Source organism: Notolabrus celidotus, chromosome 13 (assembly GCF_009762535.1).
Source record: "Notolabrus celidotus isolate fNotCel1 chromosome 13, fNotCel1.pri, whole genome shotgun sequence".
Lineage (NCBI taxonomy): Eukaryota > Metazoa > Chordata > Actinopteri > Labriformes > Labridae > Notolabrus > Notolabrus celidotus.
The window spans coordinates 21,535,686-21,556,970 of NC_048284.1; the positions used below are offsets into that span (position 1 = coordinate 21,535,686).

Below are 21,285 nucleotides of genomic sequence, written 5' to 3' on the forward strand. Positions count from 1 at the left end.
GATGCTACCCCCCCCTATAGGCCCCAGCATGTGCCATTTAACACCTTTATGTTAAAGGAAGGAATAGCAGCTTGAATAATAAGATGTACGAAAAACTAAATCTGGGTTTTAACCACAGAGCAGTAAACTTCTTTTCTTTTTTGAGCCATTTGTACCTGGAACAAATATTTTTGCTTTGTAGTAACTCATTTTTAAACTCCCTACTTTAGTGCTTCAAATCATGCCAAAGTATGTATCTAAGTTATTCAGTTGCATTTAAAACCGCCCGTACTTGGTTGATGTTTTTTGATACTTTCTGCGGCAAGATGTAAAACTACAGTATCTGGTCTTTGTGCCGACCAGCTGTCCGGCCCACCCGCCATTGCTGTAACAGGGTCACCCTGCTTGCCATGTGCTCCATCCATGTTATAGTATGACTTGGTTACTTACAGTAAAGAGACTATTCTACCACATTCAAAATAATGAACATCAAACATCTATATTAGGTGTACTTTTATGAATATTTGTGCATCTTTTGTCTGATTGTATGTGTTCTTGTTTGTAGAATGCTGGAGTAATAAGCATGCTTGCTGTAATGCCAGCACTCATTCAAGTAACTGATTCATTTAAATTTTAATCTTTGCTGTTTTTTTAAATCCAAATTGCAGAGCAAATATTATTGTCTTCAGTTTTCTGTGTCTTACCTTGAATAGGATCTTTTTCTACAGCTGCTTCTTGTAGTCGCCAAATTAATCACTGAGCTTGTCTTCTCTTCCAGAGGAGCTCCAAACTGATCTTCCCCTTGGGCAGTAAGTCTCTCTTGGTGAATTCAAGTGAGTGTCTTTTGACTGTATGCAGACCCCAGGACATGCCGGTGTCTTTTTATACTTTAGGGTGTGGTTTCTAGAAGCTCCCATTCAGAAGCTTCCAGAAGTACCGTCTCACAGTGACGGGGGTTGTGAAAGACACCAGAGCCCTAAAGTTTATGTGCCCTTGTAGGGCTGCAGAGTCACAAGGAGTGCCTGTCAATCACAATAGAGAGCTTTCCTGATAGCTTGTCTAGCTGTTAGAGCCCATACCCCCCTGGAAGCGTCACAGCTGTGCAGGGCCTTCGCTATCAGCTGCTGCCAAGGGGCCACATGGACACACACACACACACGCTTGCCATGGGGTTTCGTATGAACAGCAGGCCTGTTTCTTTTTTCAGCTTTAAAGGGTGAATCTGAAAAGTTTCTCAATTGAAGCAGTTAGACAGGCCCATACAACTTCATCAGACAGATAAAAATACACATGATAAGAATAACCCTGAGATTGCAAATGAGTTCACGTGACATTATCTTGTATGTTAAAAATAGTCTTTATTGATAAACTCCACATCTTGTTAGTTTGACAGAAATCTTTAGCAGTAGGTCCCCATACTGGAACTTTCCAGACTGTTTAGCTGCATCTTGTGGCCTTGATCGCTATGTATGGATGTGCAAACAGAATTAGGGTCCTTTTAATCAAGATGTTGCAGAGTTTATTTAAAAAGAAAGTAAAGTTTTTTTTTGTTGGGGAGAATAGCAGGTCACTGTTTGATGGCCAATTTAATGTAATGGAAGTTTTGGATATTGAAGCTCAACTATGTAGTCCCTGTGCTTTCACATGTAAACATCATGGCCAGTTCAAAACCTGTTGAAGAATGAACTATATCTCTCCCAAATGAATGACTTTCATTCAGTCGTCATTTTTAAAAGAATGTTTTAGCAGTATTTGTTTTGGTATGTGGAAACATTACCAGAATACTAGTTTTTATAATTTGATTTCTGAAACTCAACAAATTCAGATACCAGAGCTGACCAGAGGATGGCAGTGTATTACACTTGCTGCAGCTCTGTTATGTAATTGAAATGTTTCTTGGTAATATCAGACACTACGAGAAGCTGAGCATCATGTAACCAAGAAACGTGGAGAACTGGAGACTGTTGCAATCACTGTAAGATGATATTTTCAAAAGCTCAGTGCCTCGTGGTCTAAAATGTTTTCTAAGAAAAGATGGTAGCCTACACTCATGCTCGTGACAAGTTGTTTCTGGATGTTTCTGGAATGAAGAGTATAACTTTAGGAGACTATTATTTGTTTGTGTCTGTTTACTTTGAAAATGTATTTAGCAATTACAAGGGTTGATTTTTTTAATTTTTAAAATCCATTTTTTTATATTTTCTGCTAATTTCTCTTTAAAACAGCCACATTTTTTAGCAAATCTAGACATATCCTACAAAAAATAATTAATTATTGGTCAAATCTGGTTTACTAACAGACATTCTGGATTTTCAGGGGTGAAAAGAGTACTAAATGTTCTACTCTGGTAAAACTACGGTTACTTTGATGATGTTTTACTAAAGCAGAAGTAAAACTACAAGTCTGTTAATTTACTGAAGTTAAAGCAAAAAATGCTTTATCTGAAATGTACTTGAAGTACTAGGTACCTTTAATCAATGGCAGTAAGGGAGGATGACATGCACCCCCAAATTATGAAACATTTTTCCCCTAACTAATTGTTGTAATACAACCTACAGCATTACCATGTAAAGTGATTTTGTCTCAACTCCTATCCAGGATGAAGTTAATTAATATTTTTGCAATGTCTTTTGTCAGTATTGCACTTTGTAGATGGTCCCTGCATACTCCAGTCATAGCAGGGTGTGCAGAGAGGATTTTTATTATGAGCCAAAAATAAGGACTTAATTAATTGCAACTTTGTCTTGAAATTTCTTTAAATATTATTTGTATTTGGAAATTTCAAGTTTTTGCAGCTAAAATAAATGTATTGAAATATTTTGGGTCAAACTGAAACAAATCACTTTGTAAGTTTACAATACTGTCAACAGAAAATACTGGAATAAAAGTAAAAGTGCTTATTTTTAAGTACACATATGAGCAGCAGAATTACCTATCTGTTATTTGTAAAACAAAAACAAAAACACAAGATAGGAAGTTTATCTGGAGGAATATCCCACCTGTGTCATTATTCTGTCTGAGTTATTATGATCGAAGCTAGTTTCTACAGCATTTTTACAAGTGGTGGACAGTAACAAAGTAAATTTACTGTACTTAAGTAGTGGCATGTTTTGAGTATCTGTGTTTTATTTGAGTATTATTTTTTTGGGGTACTTATTACTTTTACTCCACTACATTCAGAAGACAATTATTGTACTTTTTGCTCCAGAAGCTACATTTCTATCAATGCTCTAGTTACTCACTACTTTAACTTTGAAGTCAGTTCATGAATTTGTGGAGCAAACACAGAGCATATTTCACTCAGACCAGGCAGTTCATTTAGAGGTGGTAATGATGGCTATAAGTCTCCACATGAGCACCCATGGCCATATCTTCAGCCCGTGTTAGAGGTTTTTAAAATGAAGAATGATACATATCGTTTGAAATATTCTGTTTCCCACTCTGCCCAAACATACAAACATTCACTGTCCAACCTGAGAAAGTGTGTTGATCTACGTAACATTTGTTTCATTCCAGATGAACATTTCAAACAAAGTTGTCTGTTCTTGGAGTAACATAGTTTCTGTTTTTATTCCATGGTATAGTTTTTAGAGATTTCGAGTAATGGTTTCTAGATAAACATAATGTAACAGAATGTAGGCTACTCCTATGTATTCTTTACTGCACTTATGTATTGTAAAAATACAATGTTTTAATATTTTTTTAAGAAGTACTTTGAATACTTAAGTATTTTTAAAAGAAAGTACTTAATTACTTAATCAAGTAATAATTTGACAGAGCAACTTTCACTTTTATTGGAGTAATATTTGACATGGAGTATCAATACTTTGACTGAAGTAATGAAGACGTGTACTTTGTCCACCACTGATTTTTACACTATTTTCTAGTTTTGTCTCACATGACTTTATAATTTCGCACGCATGGCTGCTGGACTTCAACGGTCCAACGCATGCGCTGTTGGTAACATCCGGGGCCCAGACAAGGATGAACGCCAATTTCCAAGATGGCGGCGGAGGGAGGAGGGAAGGAGATGAACGAAATTAAAACTCAATTCACCACACGAGAAGGCGTCTACAAACTCCTCACTCACTCCGAATACAGCCGCCCGAACAGGGTGCCTTTCAACTCGCAGGGCTCGAATCCCGTCAAGGTCTCCTTCGTGAACGTGAACGACCAGTCCGGCAACGGCGACAGGATCTGTTTCAATGTGGGCCGGGAACTCTACTTTTATATCTACAAAGGCGTGAGAAAGGTAAACAACATGGAGTGCAGCGATGAAGCCTAGCCCTGTGCAGGAACAGCTCCACTGGTTTGACATCTTCAAACATGTTGCACCCTGGCTGTCAACTCTCTTTGCTTCTGTCATTGAAGTGCGCAGATTGTCAAGACAAGGCCATGTAGCAGACCTAGCTAAGTTAGGAGCTAATTAGCATTCTCAGCTAACATCGCCACAGTTTGTTGTTATTGCACTTATTCAGTGTGCACTTCAGAGCCCGCCAGATGTTTGAGCCCTCAGTCCGTGACAATCTGTGTCATGGGATTGTCGTGTTAATAGGATAACATGTCCAAAGGTTTGACAGGCCATGACTTGTAACTGGTTTGTTTATTCTTAGTCCGTACACTCCAGGCAGAACGCTGTTTTGTGAGTAGGAAGTTGTCAACAGTGCTGAACAGTAGAGTTGTTGTCTCTATTACAGAGCCCAGTGTTTCACATTTACGGCCACAAGAGTGCCAGAGATATATGTGTATTATTCGTGATGTAATGATGTGAGTGCACTCCACTGTCAGGGTCTGGATGTGATGCAATGTGATCCACTGTTTGGTTGCACACAGTGATGATGTCACTGCAGCAGGCCATGTTTGGTCTTGTTTAGCAGGGATGGTGAGGAGTGACAGTGGGGCTCATGCTGAGGATGTTGTTCCTGGAAATTAAATCTAACAAGAGAAGCCAAATCCCCATGTGAGAAGAACTATGCAGCATTTTCTCTGATTCAGGGGATCTAAAGTGTTATCACTATTTTACCAATCAGTAAAACCTAGGAGAGGAAGTAACACTCATTTTAAGAGTTTTCTTAACTGAAGACTCAACACACTCAGAGACGGTCTTGATAATATTTTGTCTTTTTTATTTATTTTTTTTTGTAAAGGAATAGAAATGTAGAATAGAATAGAATAGCGTTTATTTGTCATTATCAGGTGTACAATGAAATTAGAAGCGCTGCTCCTGAAGGTGCATGTTATAAATACAAATACAATAAAAACAGGTAGAAAATATGTATAAAAGACAATATAAAAATAGTGATAATATAAAACATATTAAATATATACAGTCAGGTAGAGAGAAGTAATTTCAGTGTTGCTTGTAATGCACACTATAATCTGATTATTGTTTGATTGACTATTAAAACTAGTTGTGCTATTGAATTACTACTATGACTTACACCAGGGGTCCCCAAAGCACGTGTCAAGATGCCCTGGGGGGTTGTGATATGTCTTCTAGAATGTTTCTTTTTTAAAAGTTATCTAAAAATAGTAAATTTGACCCATTATAGTAAAAATATCTACAAAAATAGTAGCTAAACTTGAAATAAAACCTTGAAAATAGAAAATGTAATGAGTTTTCTGCCTTTCTTTTTGCCAGATGAATCCTAAGTTCAGGGTTAGTGAACAGTTACTTATCAAAAGCATCAGTAGCAGTAGGTTAATTCATAACAGCACAGGAAACACAGACACATGCTCATATAGGTAGGCTGATTTTCTGCAGACCAGCTAAATGAAGCCTCATTAAATCACTTTGAGGGACAGTCGGGGTCATGAGTCTTTGGCACCTATATTTTCGGGGTCGCGGGCTGAAAAGTTTGGGAACCCCTTGACTGACACTATGATACTGCAAATCTTTAGCATTATATTAAATCAACATTTCTTTCAGATAAACTGCAAAGCAAAGGGGTGTTGTTTACCATGATGGTATTTTAAAATAATCCCCTTTCATCCTTAAATGAGTGACTGTTAAGTGGTTGCTATAAAATAAGCTAACTCACTGTGACAGCAAGACTTCTGAGACATAATATTTGACATGATTATGTTTTGAAGTAGCCTCAAAGTCATGCCTCTGTTTGCATTATCCTCTAAGGCTTTATTGTCGCTTTAATAGAACAACAAATGAGAGTGATTAGGAGGTTGCTTGTAAACTGACATAACCAGATACCTCTTAAAATACATAGCAAATAGGGGTGGGACAAAATATCAATACAGCATTATTACATATCCCTGACTCTTGTGACTTCATGACATAGAATTTGTTCCTTCCGTTTCAGATGTTGTGATGGATCATTATATGATTGCTTGCATTTATCACCCATTGAATCATAGCTGCATCATGACATTAGTGTTATTGTGAGAAGTGTATTGGGTGTTTTATCATGAGTCACCCTACACAGATAAAACTCTATACCAGTCTAAAGCAGTCCTCAGTGTTTGACTGTGATGACTCCTTCAGTGCATCTTTTTCTCTGTTCATTGTCACACTATATTCCTAGTTCTGTATGAGTTTTGCTTATTTTACATATTTGTCATTTGACCTGCTCGAATCCAGAGGTGGGAACTGGTTTTGTTGATACCAATGCTGTTGCTTATTCTGCCTCTGAATCCAGTTATTTGTCAACTCCTGGGGATTTCCTGTATGAACAAAAAGTAGACCTATACAGGTTTTTATGTATCAACAAAGAATATACAGTGGGGCAAAAAAGTATTTAGTCAGCCAATGATTTTGCAAGTTCTCCTACTTAGAAAGATGAGAGAGGTCTGTAATTTTCATCAGAGGTACACTTCAACTATGAGAGACAAAATGAGAAAAAAAATCCAGGAAATCACATTGTAGGATTTTTAAAGAATTTATTTGTAAATTATGGTGGAAAATAAGTATTTGGTCAATAACAAAAGTTCAACTCAATACTTTGTAACATAACCTTTGTTGGCAATGACAGAGGTCAAACGTTTCCTGTAAGTCTTCACCAGGTTTGCACACACTGTAGCTGGTATTTTGGCCCGTTCCTCCATGCAGATCTACTCTAGAGCAGTGATGTTTTGGGGCTGTCGCTGGGCAACATGGACTTTCAACTCCCTCCACAAATTTTCAATGGGGTTGAGGTCTGGAGACTGGCTAGGCCACTCCAGGACCTTGAAATGCTTTTTACGGAGCCACTCCTTCGTTGCCCGAGCGGTGTGTTTGGGATCATTGTCATGCTGGAAGACCCAGCCATGTTCTATCTTCAGTGCTCTCACTGATGGAAGGAGGTTTTGGCTTAAAATCTCACGATACATGGCCCCGTTCATTCTTCCCTTAACACGGATCGGTCGTCCTGTCCCCTTTGCAGAAAAACAGCCCCAAAGCATGAGGTTTCCACCCCCATGCTTCACACTAGGTATGGTGTTCTTGGGATGCAACTCAGCATTCTTCTTCCTCCAAACACGACGAGTTGAGTTTTTACCAAAAAGTTCTATTTTGGTTTCATCTGACCACATGATATTCTCCCAATCCTCTTCTGGATCATCCATATGCTCTCTGGCAAACTTCAGACGGGCCTGGACATGTAGTGGCTTAAGCAGGGGGACACGCCTGGCGCTGCAGGATTTGAGTCCCTCTTGGCGTAGTGTGTTACTGATGGTAGTCTTTGTTACTTTGGTCCCAGCTCTCTGCAGGTCATTCATCAGGTCCCTCCGTGTAGTTCTGGGATTTTTGCTCACCGTTCTCATGATCATTTTGACCCCACGCGATGAATTCTTGCGTGGGGCCCCAGATCGAGGGAGATTATCAATGGTCTTCTATGTCTTCCATTTTCTTACAATTGCTCCCACAGTTGATTTATTCACACCAACCTGCTTGCCTATTGTAGATTCACTCTTCCCAGCCTGGTGCAGGTCCACAATTTTCTTCCTGGTGTCCTTGGACAGCTCTTTGGTCTTGGCCATGGTTGAGTTTGGAGTCTGACTGTTTGAGGCTGTGGACAGGTGTCTTTTATACAGATAATGAGTTCAAACAGGTGCCATTAATACAGGTAACGAGTGGAGGACAGAAGAGCTTCTTAAAGAAGAAGTTACAGGTCTGTGAGAGCCAGAAATCTTGCTTGTTTGTGGGTGATCAAATACTTATTTTCCACCATAATTTACAAATAAATTCTTTAAAAATCCTACAATGTGATTTCCTGGATTTTTTTTCTCATTTTGTCTCTCATAGTTGAAGTGTACCTCTGATGAAAATTACAGACCTCTCTCATCTTTCTAAGTAGGAGAACTTGCAAAATCAGTGGCTGACTAAATACTTTTTTGCCCCACTGTTCATACCATCACTACTCAGCTAGACGGTGATGCTCTCCTTGAGTGGTGTTCCATTTTAATGAGCGACCCTGTTAACTGGCTTCTTTCAGCCCAATGTATCAGTGTTTGTTTTTGGTTTACAACAGCTGTTTAGATTTTTGTTATGTCAAAATGGACTCAACAGATACACAGTAGGACTTTAATTCAAAACAGGGGCGCATTTTGCTGAAAGTCTCCAATCAATTGCGTCACCCTTGACACTAAAACACCTGTGGCAGAGAGCGTCAAACACATGGTACTCCTAGTATTTAACATTTTTTGTTAGCTTGTTGCTGGTGTTTCCATTCTTGCTTGAAGTCACGCAGCCTCACATTGTACATTGTGCTGCAAGGGTCTATAAGCGTGGCGTTTAGCCACACTTTGGACTGCTTCTGTCTTCCTCGACTCATTGGAATGTAGAACTAAGTGGAAGGCATCAAAAGGGGAACCGTTAAGCATAAAGGCAAATTATGTCAATGGTTTTAACTAGTTGGAACCTGTTAACATCTGAAACCAGTTCCTGACTGACATCTCAATCAGACTGCCTTCATGTCATCAGTGATGTGAAAGCATCAGATTTCTAAACATACAGAAATCGAGAAAGTTTGCAGCTAGCCGCAATTCAGCACATCATGGGAGTCTCTCCTGCCATGTTTTTAACGCAAGTCCATCACTGTGGAGGGCAGCAGAGCAGGTTGTAACATATTTTAATGTTACCCCTGTATGTTAGCTAACCTGGCTTTAAACTCACCACCAGGGCAGAGTCGTACAGCTGCAGCCAATGACTGTAGTCAAACTGCTCTGACTCCGGCTGTTCTATGTAACACAATCTCTCTCTATCACTTTGCTCATCTTTGTTTTACAATTAGTTTTATTGTTTGTGATCTAAAGTCATAGTTTAAGACTGTGTTATAACCATAGACTATATAAAATGGACAATATGATAACTAACGAAAAATAAACTTTTCAGAAAAAAGAGGCCTTGAACACAAAACAGTCAAATAATAACTACATATCACCACAGCATACGGATGTGAGAAACATTCTTACGACGTGTATTTATTTTTTTAAAGTTTGACTGCAGCCCCATTCAAATGAATGTGGGAGACAGAGTTTTTGAACTATACTGCAGCCAGCCACTAGGTGGAGACGCTTTTGTGGAAGCCTCACTTCCAGCCGAGCGATCGGACGTCCATTTTTTATACAGTCAATGGTTATAACTCCGGAAACAGTTTGCATCAGTTTAAATAAAGAAAGCTTCTTATTCATGTTTCTAAATTAAATAACCAACAGTGTCAAAGGGCAGTCTCAGCTGGGGCTTAAAAATGTGGAAAAAGAAAATATTTTCAAAACAAAATGGACAACAGTGTCAATAAGACTGTGCAGCGATTTTAATATCTTCATTAATAAAGTCATAAGTCAAACCAAGACCCTGCTAGTGATTTTAATGCTGTTGTATGGATCTTTATTGAGCAGCTTTATAAGTGCCATCCATTTAAAACCAGAGGAGACAAAGACACCCAGATGAAGACTATTTTTATACCCCTCACTCTGTGATATCCTGCTGTCTGTTACTCATGTAAAGGACATTGTTATGATTTGTTATTCTTTTTTTGTTTTCAATTGAGGTGTCAAATTAGTGTTAAATGTGTAAGAGCTTGATAAGTGTGTAATGCAGAGCTAAAGAAGTTGTCTTAAAGGGAGAGTTTAGATATTTTATTTGAAGTGGGTCCTTTTTCAAACCGGTCCCTGCCCACTTCCACTCTGATATGGCATACACCCCTCTGTTTGAAGCTAATACAATTACTATTGACAAGTAACATGTACAACCCCTCTTTAAAAAAGACTGAACTGTTCCTTTAAGACACTTATTTTATTTAGTGCTGCATTGATTGAACAACTCTGACAGCATTATAATAACATCCCTGTAGCCTTCAATCTCCTGTCACAGATACATTCCCTCTAGGTTGGCATTCCCTCTGTTCATTGGGTCAATCTTGTCCTCTTTCATTTTAAACCTGCCTCTTGTTGAGCTAATTGTCTTGTCTTCCTTTTCCCTGCAGTAATTAAGTGGACTTGTTCCAGTAATTAACAGTCACTAATAATTATTTGTGTTGTTTTACCAGGATTTGGCTAAAGCTTTAAGATTCAATGGTATGAAAATAAATACACAAAGCCTTTATAGACATAAAACAAAGCCCTTATAGACGTAACCAAAATGTAGATCGTCATCCTCAAGTGCTGGAGGATTTCTGAGTGTTATTTGTTGGCTTGTTGTTCTGAGCTGTGACTTCAGTATGAATGGACTATGTGTCAGCCGGCCAACGCAAGAGTCTTTGTAGGAAACACAAGAGCTGAGTTGGAGGAGAGGCAGTGTCAGAAGTATATTCAAAAGGCTTTCAGGTTGTATTTATAAATAGCAAAGTGTCTATGTTTATGACAGATGATAAGTGTCACATTCTTCTGGTTTTTTTTTGTTCTTAGGCTGCCGATCTCAGTAAGCCCATAGACAAGAGGATATACAAAGGAACGCAGCCCACATGTCATGACTTCAACCCCCTCACAGCTACAGCAGAGAGCGTCTCCCTGCTCGTGGGCTTCTCTGCGGGGCAAGTGCAGCTCATAGACCCAATAAAGAAGGAAACCAGCAAACTCTTCAATGAAGAGGTAGGCTCATATCAGTTATTTGGGTCAGCTAAAAGACGAGTTTTTCTCTGTAAATGGAATACTCTGCTAACTCTCCTCTTTGTTCCTTTGTCCTGCTCTTCCAGAGACTTATAGACAAGTCCCGAGTAACGTGTGTACGATGGGTTCCTGGGTCAGAGAGCCTGTTTTTGGTGGCTCACTCCAGCGGCAGTATGTATTTGTACAACGTGGAAAACACCTGTGGCACCACAGCGCCTCACTATCAGCTCCTGAAGCAGGGTGAAAACTACGCCGTGCATACATGCAAGAGCAAGTCAGCCCGCAACCCGCTACTCCGCTGGACTGTCGGCGAAGGAGCACTCAATGAGTTCGCCTTCTCCCCAGATGGGAAGTTTCTGGCGTGTGCGAGCCAGGACGGCTTCCTGCGGGTGTTTGGCTTTGACGCCGCGGAGCTCCATGGAACTATGAAGAGCTACTTCGGTGGCTTACTGTGCGTTTGCTGGAGCCCAGACGGACGATATATTGTGGCGGGAGGGGAGGATGACCTGGTGACGGTGTGGTCGTTTTCAGACTGTAGGGTAATCGCTCGGGGGCACGGTCACAAGTCGTGGGTGAGTGTGGTGGCGTTCGACCACTGTACCACCAGCGTGGAGGATGGCGACCCCCCGGCTGAGTTCAGTGGCAGTGACGAGGACTTCCACGAGCAGATTCACTTCGGAGCGGGGAGAGACAGAGCAAACAGCGCTCACTCTCGCCTTTCTAAGAGGAACTCTACAGATAGTCGGCCTGTTAGTGTGACATACAGGTTTGGCTCAGTGGGTCAGGACACCCAGCTGTGTTTGTGGGACCTAACAGAGGACATTCTCTTCCCTCACCTCCCTTTGTCCCGCACTAGGACTCACACTAATGTTATGAGTGCCACAAGCCCCCCAACCACTGGACAAACTACTACTACTACTACTACGACTACTGCATCCACTACTAACCCCAGTGGCACTAATGGTAAAGACAGTGTGAGCAATAGCAGCACCAGTGCTAACCCAGCGAACTCCCTCCCAGGAACTCTCCCACGGTCTAACAGCTTGCCCCAGGCCTCCAACCCACCAGGAGGCAGCACACCCAACAGCCACACGGGCAGCAGCAGCAACAGCAGCGGCAGCACCAAGGGCAACAGCATCATTGACAGCGCGTTCATCGCCACGGGCGTCAGCAAGTTTGCCACCCTGTCATTACACGACTCGCGCAAGGAGCGCCACGAGAAGGACCACAAGCGGAACCACAGCATGGGGCACATCAGCAGCAAGAGCAGCGACAAGCTCAACCAGCTCAGCTCTTCTCGGACGGCGAAAACGGAAGTAGCAAAGACTTTAGGCACGACGCTTTGCCCACGGATGGAGGAAGTGCCGCTGCTTGAGCCGCTGGTGTGCAAGAAGATCGCTCACGAGAGACTCACTGTGTTAATCTTCCTTGAGGACTGTCTGGTAACAGCCTGTCAGGAGGGTTTCGTTTGCACATGGGCTAGGCCTGGGAAAGTGGTGAGTGACAGGCCTCTCGAGGATACTGTCATGTGACACCTCTTAACTTCCATTGTCTCGCGCACAGCCATTTTTTCTCTGCATTCAGAAGCTGTTAACGCCACTGTGTGCAGCCAAAGGTTTTGGTTATTTCACGCCAGATTTAAACCACACCCTCAGCATTTTGATGGTTAATAGCACATCTTCTCCGACAGTAAACCTCATGGCCTCACTATTCTTCCTCTTTGAATACATTTACGTAACACTGTTGTTTATTATCAATGTGTGTTATCTGTCTCTCCACAGGGATTGCTATCATCTCAAAACAACCCCGCCAACTCCCCCAGTGGAACAGTAGTATAGCCCCAGTGCAGGTGCTGCTAATGACAGCTCCATGCAACAGAGACGGGGGATGACCAAGGCCAAGGCCCTGCAGCGCTTCTTCACACACTGTCACACACCACATGACCTCCTGTGTCACCTCCATTCTCAACACAACGAGCATCCAGACGCTCTCTTTATGTTACGTCTCATGTTTAGATAACCGATGTTGGCCAAGCCAGGGTTAGAAACTCAACCCCCTTTTTTTTTGTCTGGGAGTCTGCTGGAAGTAAAAGTGCAAGCTTTAAAGTCGTCCAGGAGGGTTTTAGGAAGGGGTTGACTGGCTCGTTGTTCCATCTGTGGTCATATCAAAGTGGCGTCTAGTCTGAAAAATAACAAACTCTAAACCCAATCCTTTGTGCCTGTAGATCTACAAAGACTAGACATGCTGTAAGCATTGTGGTGAGGCCTCCACCATAAACTTTTTATGGGTTTAATTCTGACTTTTTTCCCATGATCTGTTTCTTGAAACGCAATCACAGATAAAGGGAAAAAAGGTTGTTTTGTTTCGGAGCAGCAGAACATCCCCAATGCCAAGTCTCTTTCATCCATCACTTCCTGAGTGATCCCTCGTGCAACCCCAGTCCTTATCACGAGTTCAAGAAAGACCGGAGCTTCTTACTTCCTTCGCAAATATTTGAATCAGAGGTCTCACACTTTATAGTAAATTTGCACAGTTTTTCTTGTTTATTTTGTCTTTTTCCCATTTTGGAATTCATGAGGATGGGACACAAGCAAGATATTTTGAAGACAGGTTTTCAGAAGCACTTGGGGGGATCGGCTTGTTATTGCCCTTTGTCTCGACGCTGGATGCTGCAATCATAATAGTTTTTTATATGGAAAAAAATTGTTTGCACTTAATAGTTTGTTAGAGGAGAATGGCTTTACATTTTTGGAGTGTGTAAGGACTCCTTGACAAGGTTGAAATATAAATAGAATTTAAAAAGAAAAACCTTTGTATCTATTAAACATTTATTTTAATATTGTTTCAGATTAAATGGGCTCTGTATTATATGTAAATATTGTACTTCAATGATTTATGGGTGAAATGATCATTATTACATTAGTTCAAAGATCCTCATTTCAGAAAATAGTGATATTTCTACTACAGAAAATCTATACATAATATTAAAATGAATCTTGAATATGCAGGTGAAACTGTTTCTTTCCTGTTGTACATAAAGAGAATTCAGGTGTATTTTTATTAATGAAACGTTTGGTATAGGAGAAGTCTATGAAATCCTCTTATCTAACAGGTAGTGCTGAATGCTAGCTAGCCTGTCGCTGCAGATTCATTTTACGACATAGGCAGGTAGGCGTAGACGCAGCGGTCTAATTCAGCCATCACTCCGAGCTCAGGTAAACCGCAGGAAGACTAACGCTGGCATAGCTCCCCTCACTAGTCTCATCCATCAACATGTGTGTGAATTCACTTTAACTAACAAAAATAAGACTGACGACCGTGTTCTGAGGACAAGGCTGAGATCTGTGAGTCCTGTTTTTCTTTTTTTCTTTTTTTTTTTTTTTGGTGAGTAAAAATTTCTGAACTGATGCTGAACTTGTGAACAAACATTTGACACTGTGTTGAATACCAAGTGACTCATGTCAGCACTTGATGATGGAATAAATGCTTGAGGTGAGCGTGTTTTTACAAGCACCCACACATAGGACGACTGAGGATTTTAACAGTGGGAGCCTTTTCCTCCATGTGACGCCTATTAAAACAGCTTTGACAGATTGCGTGTTTTATTTGTGTTGATTTGTTAAGTGTATGTTCTCACCACGTCCATCAGTGTCTTTATATAGGCTAATATGAGGGTGACTGCTTAAGGACTGCACATACTTTGTGCACAAAGGTCAGAGGTCATACTACCAAACAGTGACTCATACAAGTCCACTAACGGTTGATTTATATGCAAACTTTAAAATTGCACATAAATGTCAGCATTATTCAAACATATGAGCTAGAGATAGAGCAGAATTGTATACCCTTTTCCATAAATAATATTTTACTGGGTTATGGCCAACACTTACCACACCTTAAAATTTTAAGGGAAGGATCATTTTCTTCCAAGAGTGGAAAATCAAAGTCACGTGGCAGGAGAAGGTATGGATGAAGACAGTTGGCTCTATATCTTCAACTGAAATAAATAAGGACAAACTAAGGTACAATTTTACTTAAATCAATGAGTTTTGAATTATACTCATCTAAAAGTGTTAATTAATTAGAGAAAGTACATTTTGCAGTGGTAACTTTTCACATAACTAATGCTAACACTGAGACATAAGCAGGCTAACATCTTATTTTTTCACTTAATTTTATATTTCTTTTGATTTCTTTAAAGTGATAGATCTGTCTACATAGATATTGGAAACTTTTAACACAAAATTGGTCATCACATTGAATAATTGTACAAATATTTGCCCATACTGTTGATCCACTAAAAGGATGATTGAATTGGCACTGCAGTGAAACAGTGGGCTGTCAAAAAACATCAACACAGCCATCTACTGCGAGGAGGATAAATGTCACTGAGAAAGAGATCGAAGACTTGCAGTGTCCTCCCTGCTGGCTTGCTGACTCTCAGGTAAACACTCTTTACACCACGTATTGGGTTTGTTATGATCAGTGCATTACATAAACGCCTCTTATAATATTCATGCATTATACCCCTAGGTCGACAACAAGACGAAGCAGGAGGCGCTACTGATGAATTCAAAGCTGCGTTTGCTCAGAGCTTAATTTGGGGATGTTCTAGTCAGCACACAAGAAGAACAAATGAACCTGAGACCCCCTTCAGAACTGAATCCTGCATTATAGAAAGGGTCTTAAGGAGTCTGGTTGGGTTCCTCTGCTCTCAGAGGGGAGCTGATCCTCTGTTGTCTCCTCCTGGTAGGCACCCATCAACGCAACTGCTCGTCCTTCTGCCTGCAAAGGGGGCAGGCAGGGGCGTTGTGGCTGGGTCTCCAGGGGCTCCTTGGTGACCTAGCTGAAGAAAAGCACTTAGAGGAGCAACTAGACCAACAAGAGGAGGAACCAAGGGAGGAGGAAGGGGAGGAAAAGGGGAGCTTAGAACCTGGTTGCGTGGTGCACCACCAGTGGGATTCTTGAAGATGGAGCGAGGAAGAGGAGCTCACTTGGAAAATCGAAGAAGAAGAAGAAGAAGAAAGGGAGCCAGGAGATGTAGCAGGGAGAGACCTGGGTGAGGAACCTGGTGAAGAGCTGTCTGCTGCTGGGACCCTCCTCAGAGCATCAGGTTGGGCCAGTTGGGCTCCTCTTCAGAGAGGAGAGTCCGGTCTGAGCCCTGGTTCGTCAAAAGACAGAAACAAACCCAACATTTAAACTTCTCATTATTGCAGAAATGAGTTTCAGATGGTGTAAAGTGCTTCACCATCAAATCAAAGGACACACTGATATAGACAGAGTGACTAAAACACATGACTTGAAACTTGACTGCACAGCCATGTGACCTTCTTGTGTACTACTAAAAGAAACCTTGATGATTTTACACTAATACCCAAACTGTTAAGATCACACACTGACTGTTATATTAATACAGTTAAGTGATAAACAAATGCAGGTGTATTAGCATTATCCTATGATCATTCCTCATCATTTATGAGCATGTCAGGTTTCATGGTTATATCCATATACTGCATATTCTTTAAATCAGACTTCCACAGAAAGGAACATATCAGCGTATGGGCAAGATGTGCTCCTGTCATACCAGCTAAATGTGTTAAACATGTAGAGCAGTAAAGTGTAGTAAAGTCTTTAATGCTCCATTATATTAATACAAAAACATCACATCATAACTTGAAGTAAAACGCTGCCTGTATCAGTGAGGTACGGTGGCCCTGAAGTGGAAAAACACAACAACATTAACTGAAAAGCTATCTGAGGGGTATACTACGAAGTTAGTTCAACATATCCCAGATATCTTCTCCTGATCCAGCTTCACTGAACCTCATAAAGAAGATCGCTCTAAGCTGTCACACGAAGCTGGTTATCAACATGATGAGTCAATCTAGAGTTACCACGAGCGCACTCACGTGAACGGGGCGGAGAAGTCAACATGTGACCAATCACAGACAGTCTGCTGTCAGCACATCAACATATTTTTCAAATTTAGAGCACTGATATTAGAAAAATATGAATTTAAACACATAATCCAGACTAACATCAACACAGCTGGGTTTGAAACATCAAGGAAGAACTGAGAGATAAGACAAAAACCCATAGAGTAAAAGAACTAATGACGTCTCATTACTCATAATTTAGTGCAGAAATATCTGACTATAATAACTGTTTATTCCCTGACAGTAATCGCTCTCTCTGATTTCATCTTGTGTCCTGTGTGTAAGTTTTAGACGTAATATTTCAGCTGCAGCCCTGACAGTGTCAAACTGAGTGCTGTGTAGAAATAAAAATGAAAACATGATTCAAAGTGAGAGGCATGCGCAGTTTTATATTAAATGCAGTAAAACAATTTCATCTGAATAATCTGACTTCAGACTCTGTTTAAGTATGATGTCAGGAAATAAAATCAATAACTGTCATCTGTGTTTTATATATAAAATCATACAGGTAGACACAGTGTCCTATGACCTCTCTCCCCTCACGATCAGCTCACAGAGCTTCGTGATCGAGTGAGCTGACTGGTCAGTGGGTGGAGTTTTCTACAAACTGATCTTTGATCCTGAACATTACCTGCCCCGGAGCTGGTTAGGAGTTCAGCATGAGTAACCAAGGTGATCTACCCAGGTAAGGAGTGATCCCCCATCAGAGTTAACCCTGAAGTTACCTCAATAACCGCAAATCCTGCTTCGAAGTATACCCCTCTGCTCTGACGGTTAATGATTGATCGAACACACTGTTCAGACTCTAATGTCGTTGTGTTTTCTTTTATGCTTTTTGTTTTCTTTTATGTTGCTCTGTTTTCTTTTTTGTTGTTCTGTTTTCTTATTTGTTGATGTGTTTTGTACTTCAGAGCCACTGTAGTGAGCCTACTTTTGCTTTAAAACTTTCAGTAAATATGCTTATAAAAGTCAGATCTGTGCTCTTAAGTTTTTCATAGTGTTGTAGTGGTACTTTAACTACAGAAAATAATGTTAACACTTTTTCCACCACTGATTGTACCTGTAGCCACATCTAGCCAGTAGGTGGCAGTATTGCTCAGACAAATGCAAGCTTAGAAGTCCTCATAACCATTAAATGAGCTTCTATTTGATATCAATCACAATATAATGGAAAACAATGTCTATATATGTATTTCCTGTTCTCTCTCCCTCTCTCTTCATACAAAAACATTTCTGCTACTTCACCCGACTACTTCATATATATTTTATATTCAAAGTGGAGTATAAAACTGCTCCTCCATAATTCATGAGTCACTTTTAGGAGAAATACAAGCACTAGCAGCCATTAAATCTGCAGCGTGTAGCATCACAGTGAAAGAAAAGGAGGGAGGAATGATCAGCTGGCTAGGGAGAGCCGCTCATCCCGACAGGGTGTCAATCAATGCCTGACAGGCTCTCACTGGCTGTCTGATCCCTCTTCTGAGTGGCACACATCAATGCTGAACGGGTGTCACTCAGGAAGGATCTTATAAACATCACACTGACTACAGAGAACACGCTTTTATATTGTTATCCTCTCTAAAGCCATGAGTTTCCAACCATACCAATTCATTATATACCACCCCAGCCACCCTCTTTACTGACTGATTGTTTGAATAGCAGTGAAATCACACAATATACTCTACAGTAAGAGCTCTGAAAAAAAGCCACATTTATCTTGCATCCTCGGGGAAATAGGTCCCACTTGATAGGAATTCAATAGATTGAGAGAGAATCCCATAGCTCCTGCAGAGTCCTGCTTTAATCATCTTCTCACAGATGCAATTCCCCCGTCTGCATGACTCCATTTATTGACTCAGAGTTTTGTTTACCTAGCAATGTGTGCAACAGCTATGAATGATTAATATAGTCTCTCAGAGGTATAGGGCCAAAGAATGAGCAGCAATCGATGTGTTGCAAAAAAGTCACAGTTTAATAAATGGATTGATAAATTGAATGCCTGCAAATGAATGCATATTGCAATGCTAAGTTTGCAAAATGACATGCACTTTTGAGTTACATCAGAGGTGGATTTTCCTGTGAACAAACAGGTCTGGTCTGATTATAGCAATTATGAAATAATCTTTCCCCCAAAATCCTCTGGGATATTTATTATCCCACTGTGGTGACCTGCAAAGGGTTTGGAAATTAAGAACCCTCATAATTGACCTCCTTCAGAAAACAATAACTGCTGTTTTGGGGCATCTGGGGAAAGCTGTGAATACATGCTACAAGCGGAATACAAGCTTACAACGCATAAGTAGGCCATTATGTTCTGCATGTTAAAATGGTACAGTGTTGTTCAGAAAAGTTTCTGCAGTTTAAAACAAAGGTCACACATTGTGTTTTTATTATTATTATTATTATTATTATTATTATTATTGTTGTTGTTGTTGTTGTTGTCGTTGTTATTATCATTATTATTACCATCATTCTTATTATTATTATTATTACCATTATTATTATTGTTATTATCATTATTCTTATTCGTATTGTTATATTGTTATTTTTATTATTATTTTGATATTATTAATTTTTTTTTGTTGTTATTAATGATATTATCATGTGTATTATTATTATCATTATTATTATTATTCTTATAATTATTATTATCATTCCTATTATTATTATCATTATTATTATATACTTTATACAATCATTGTTGTTGTCTTTTTCCTTGCCCTTTCAGCAAACAGGTGCATATCAAAAAATTGGACAAAAGAGCATTAATGAGAACAAAACCAAACTTTTTAGCTGAAACAATGAACTGAAGGGCACCAAAATGCACCAGAAGCATCATGAATAATAACTTTAGATTTCATCCATTGTTATCACTGACATACTGATTATATCTGATACAGTTAAACAAAGATGAGAAGCTCAAAATAAGGTCTAATTATACGAATTAAAAAAAACTTTAACATTGAAAACCGTATTTTTTTAATATTCAAAGTTCATGATTTACTGGTTTGAGTGCAGCTCCACACCTACCGTTAAAGTTGCTTAGGGTAATAAGGTCATGTAATTGACTTTTTATACCATACAATGCAAACACGCAGTGATTGCAGTCACTGCATTGGAAATGCGGACTCTAACTAACTCCTGGACATTTCCGAAACAGTCAAAGACGGAGTTGAGGGGGAACTTTGGGTCTTCGGGCATATGGCCCCATTTGTTAGTCAAATCAGCCACACCTTGAACTACGCCTTATCAGGCCTAACTCAAAGTCAAATCAAAACAAATGATCTCTTTTGTTTGTACCACAATGAGATAGAGACCTAAATTGTTTTTGTACCAGGCTGTAAACATGTTTTAATCCACTGTGAAATATTTGTAATATGGGCTAATTGCCCAGTTGCACTAATGCACTGGTTTCATTCTTCCGCACCAGTGTCATACAGATGTATTTACTCTATTGATATTGATATTTACTGATATAATTGATACAATGTTCTATAAATGTTTATATACTATTAAATCTATCAGTCGTGGGTGCTGTTGTGACTTTATGATTTTTTTTTTTGTCTTCACCATTTCATTTATCAATGTTTTCTCTGTTGTTTTCATATTTGAGTGTAAGGACTGATTCACATTTCAGAAAACTTGCCCATTTAAAGATTACATGAACAATTATTTATCCATTTAATTTTCATTCTATTATTCCAAACAATGTAGTTACTAGACTAAGGCCAAGTGTGAAATAAGCTATCACAACACCAGAAAGGTACACTCTTTACAGCTCCTATACAAGTTCATCGTCAGTCATCAAGAATCCAGAGCAGAGTGCCACTTCCTCCTATTCTCACTTCTATTCTAAGCCGTGTGTCCCCTGGGATGTGGACCCAATAATTGAGACTCCATCATGGGAGCAGCTGCACAATTTGGCAGTCACATGACTTCAGCACAGCAGCCCCAGAGTCATGTCTTCACACTGAATAAGGAGTTTAAGTTCACACATAAAAGAGGAAATTAGACTTTTTTTCCTACAGAAATGTTCTCGTCTGTTAGTCAGAGGAGGATTGGTTAAGCTCCATCAGTCTTGAGCATTGTGTGTATTAATGAACGATTGTGCGGAGGATAAATGCCTTACATTAAGCATTTCATATTTAATTCAAGTAAACATTTAGGAATTTTATGTAAGGAGAAAATTCTTAGAACGCCCTCCAGCAGAGGATTTAAAATGAACTGTAAGGTGTGAGTAGTCAGCTTTAGATAACTTTGCAGTGATTCCAGAATTTTAACAGTGTGCAGAACCGATTTTTAAACATTGCCCAAGGGGGGAGGGGCAATC

General features: G+C 39.8%; 1 protein-coding gene across 1 annotated transcript; it reads left to right on the forward strand.

Annotated features, from left to right (window-relative positions):
* The first annotated feature begins 3,929 nt into the window (after positions 1–3,929).
* Positions 3,930–14,613, forward strand: wdr20b (WD repeat domain 20b). Its single transcript, XM_034699514.1, has 4 exons — positions 3,930–4,231; positions 10,819–11,001; positions 11,106–12,515; positions 12,801–14,613. The coding sequence occupies exons 1-4, from the start codon at positions 3,983–3,985 to the stop codon at positions 12,855–12,857; spliced, it is 1,899 nt and encodes a 632-aa protein (XP_034555405.1). The 5' UTR covers positions 3,930–3,982; the 3' UTR covers positions 12,858–14,613.
* The last annotated feature ends 6,672 nt before the right edge of the window (positions 14,614–21,285 follow it).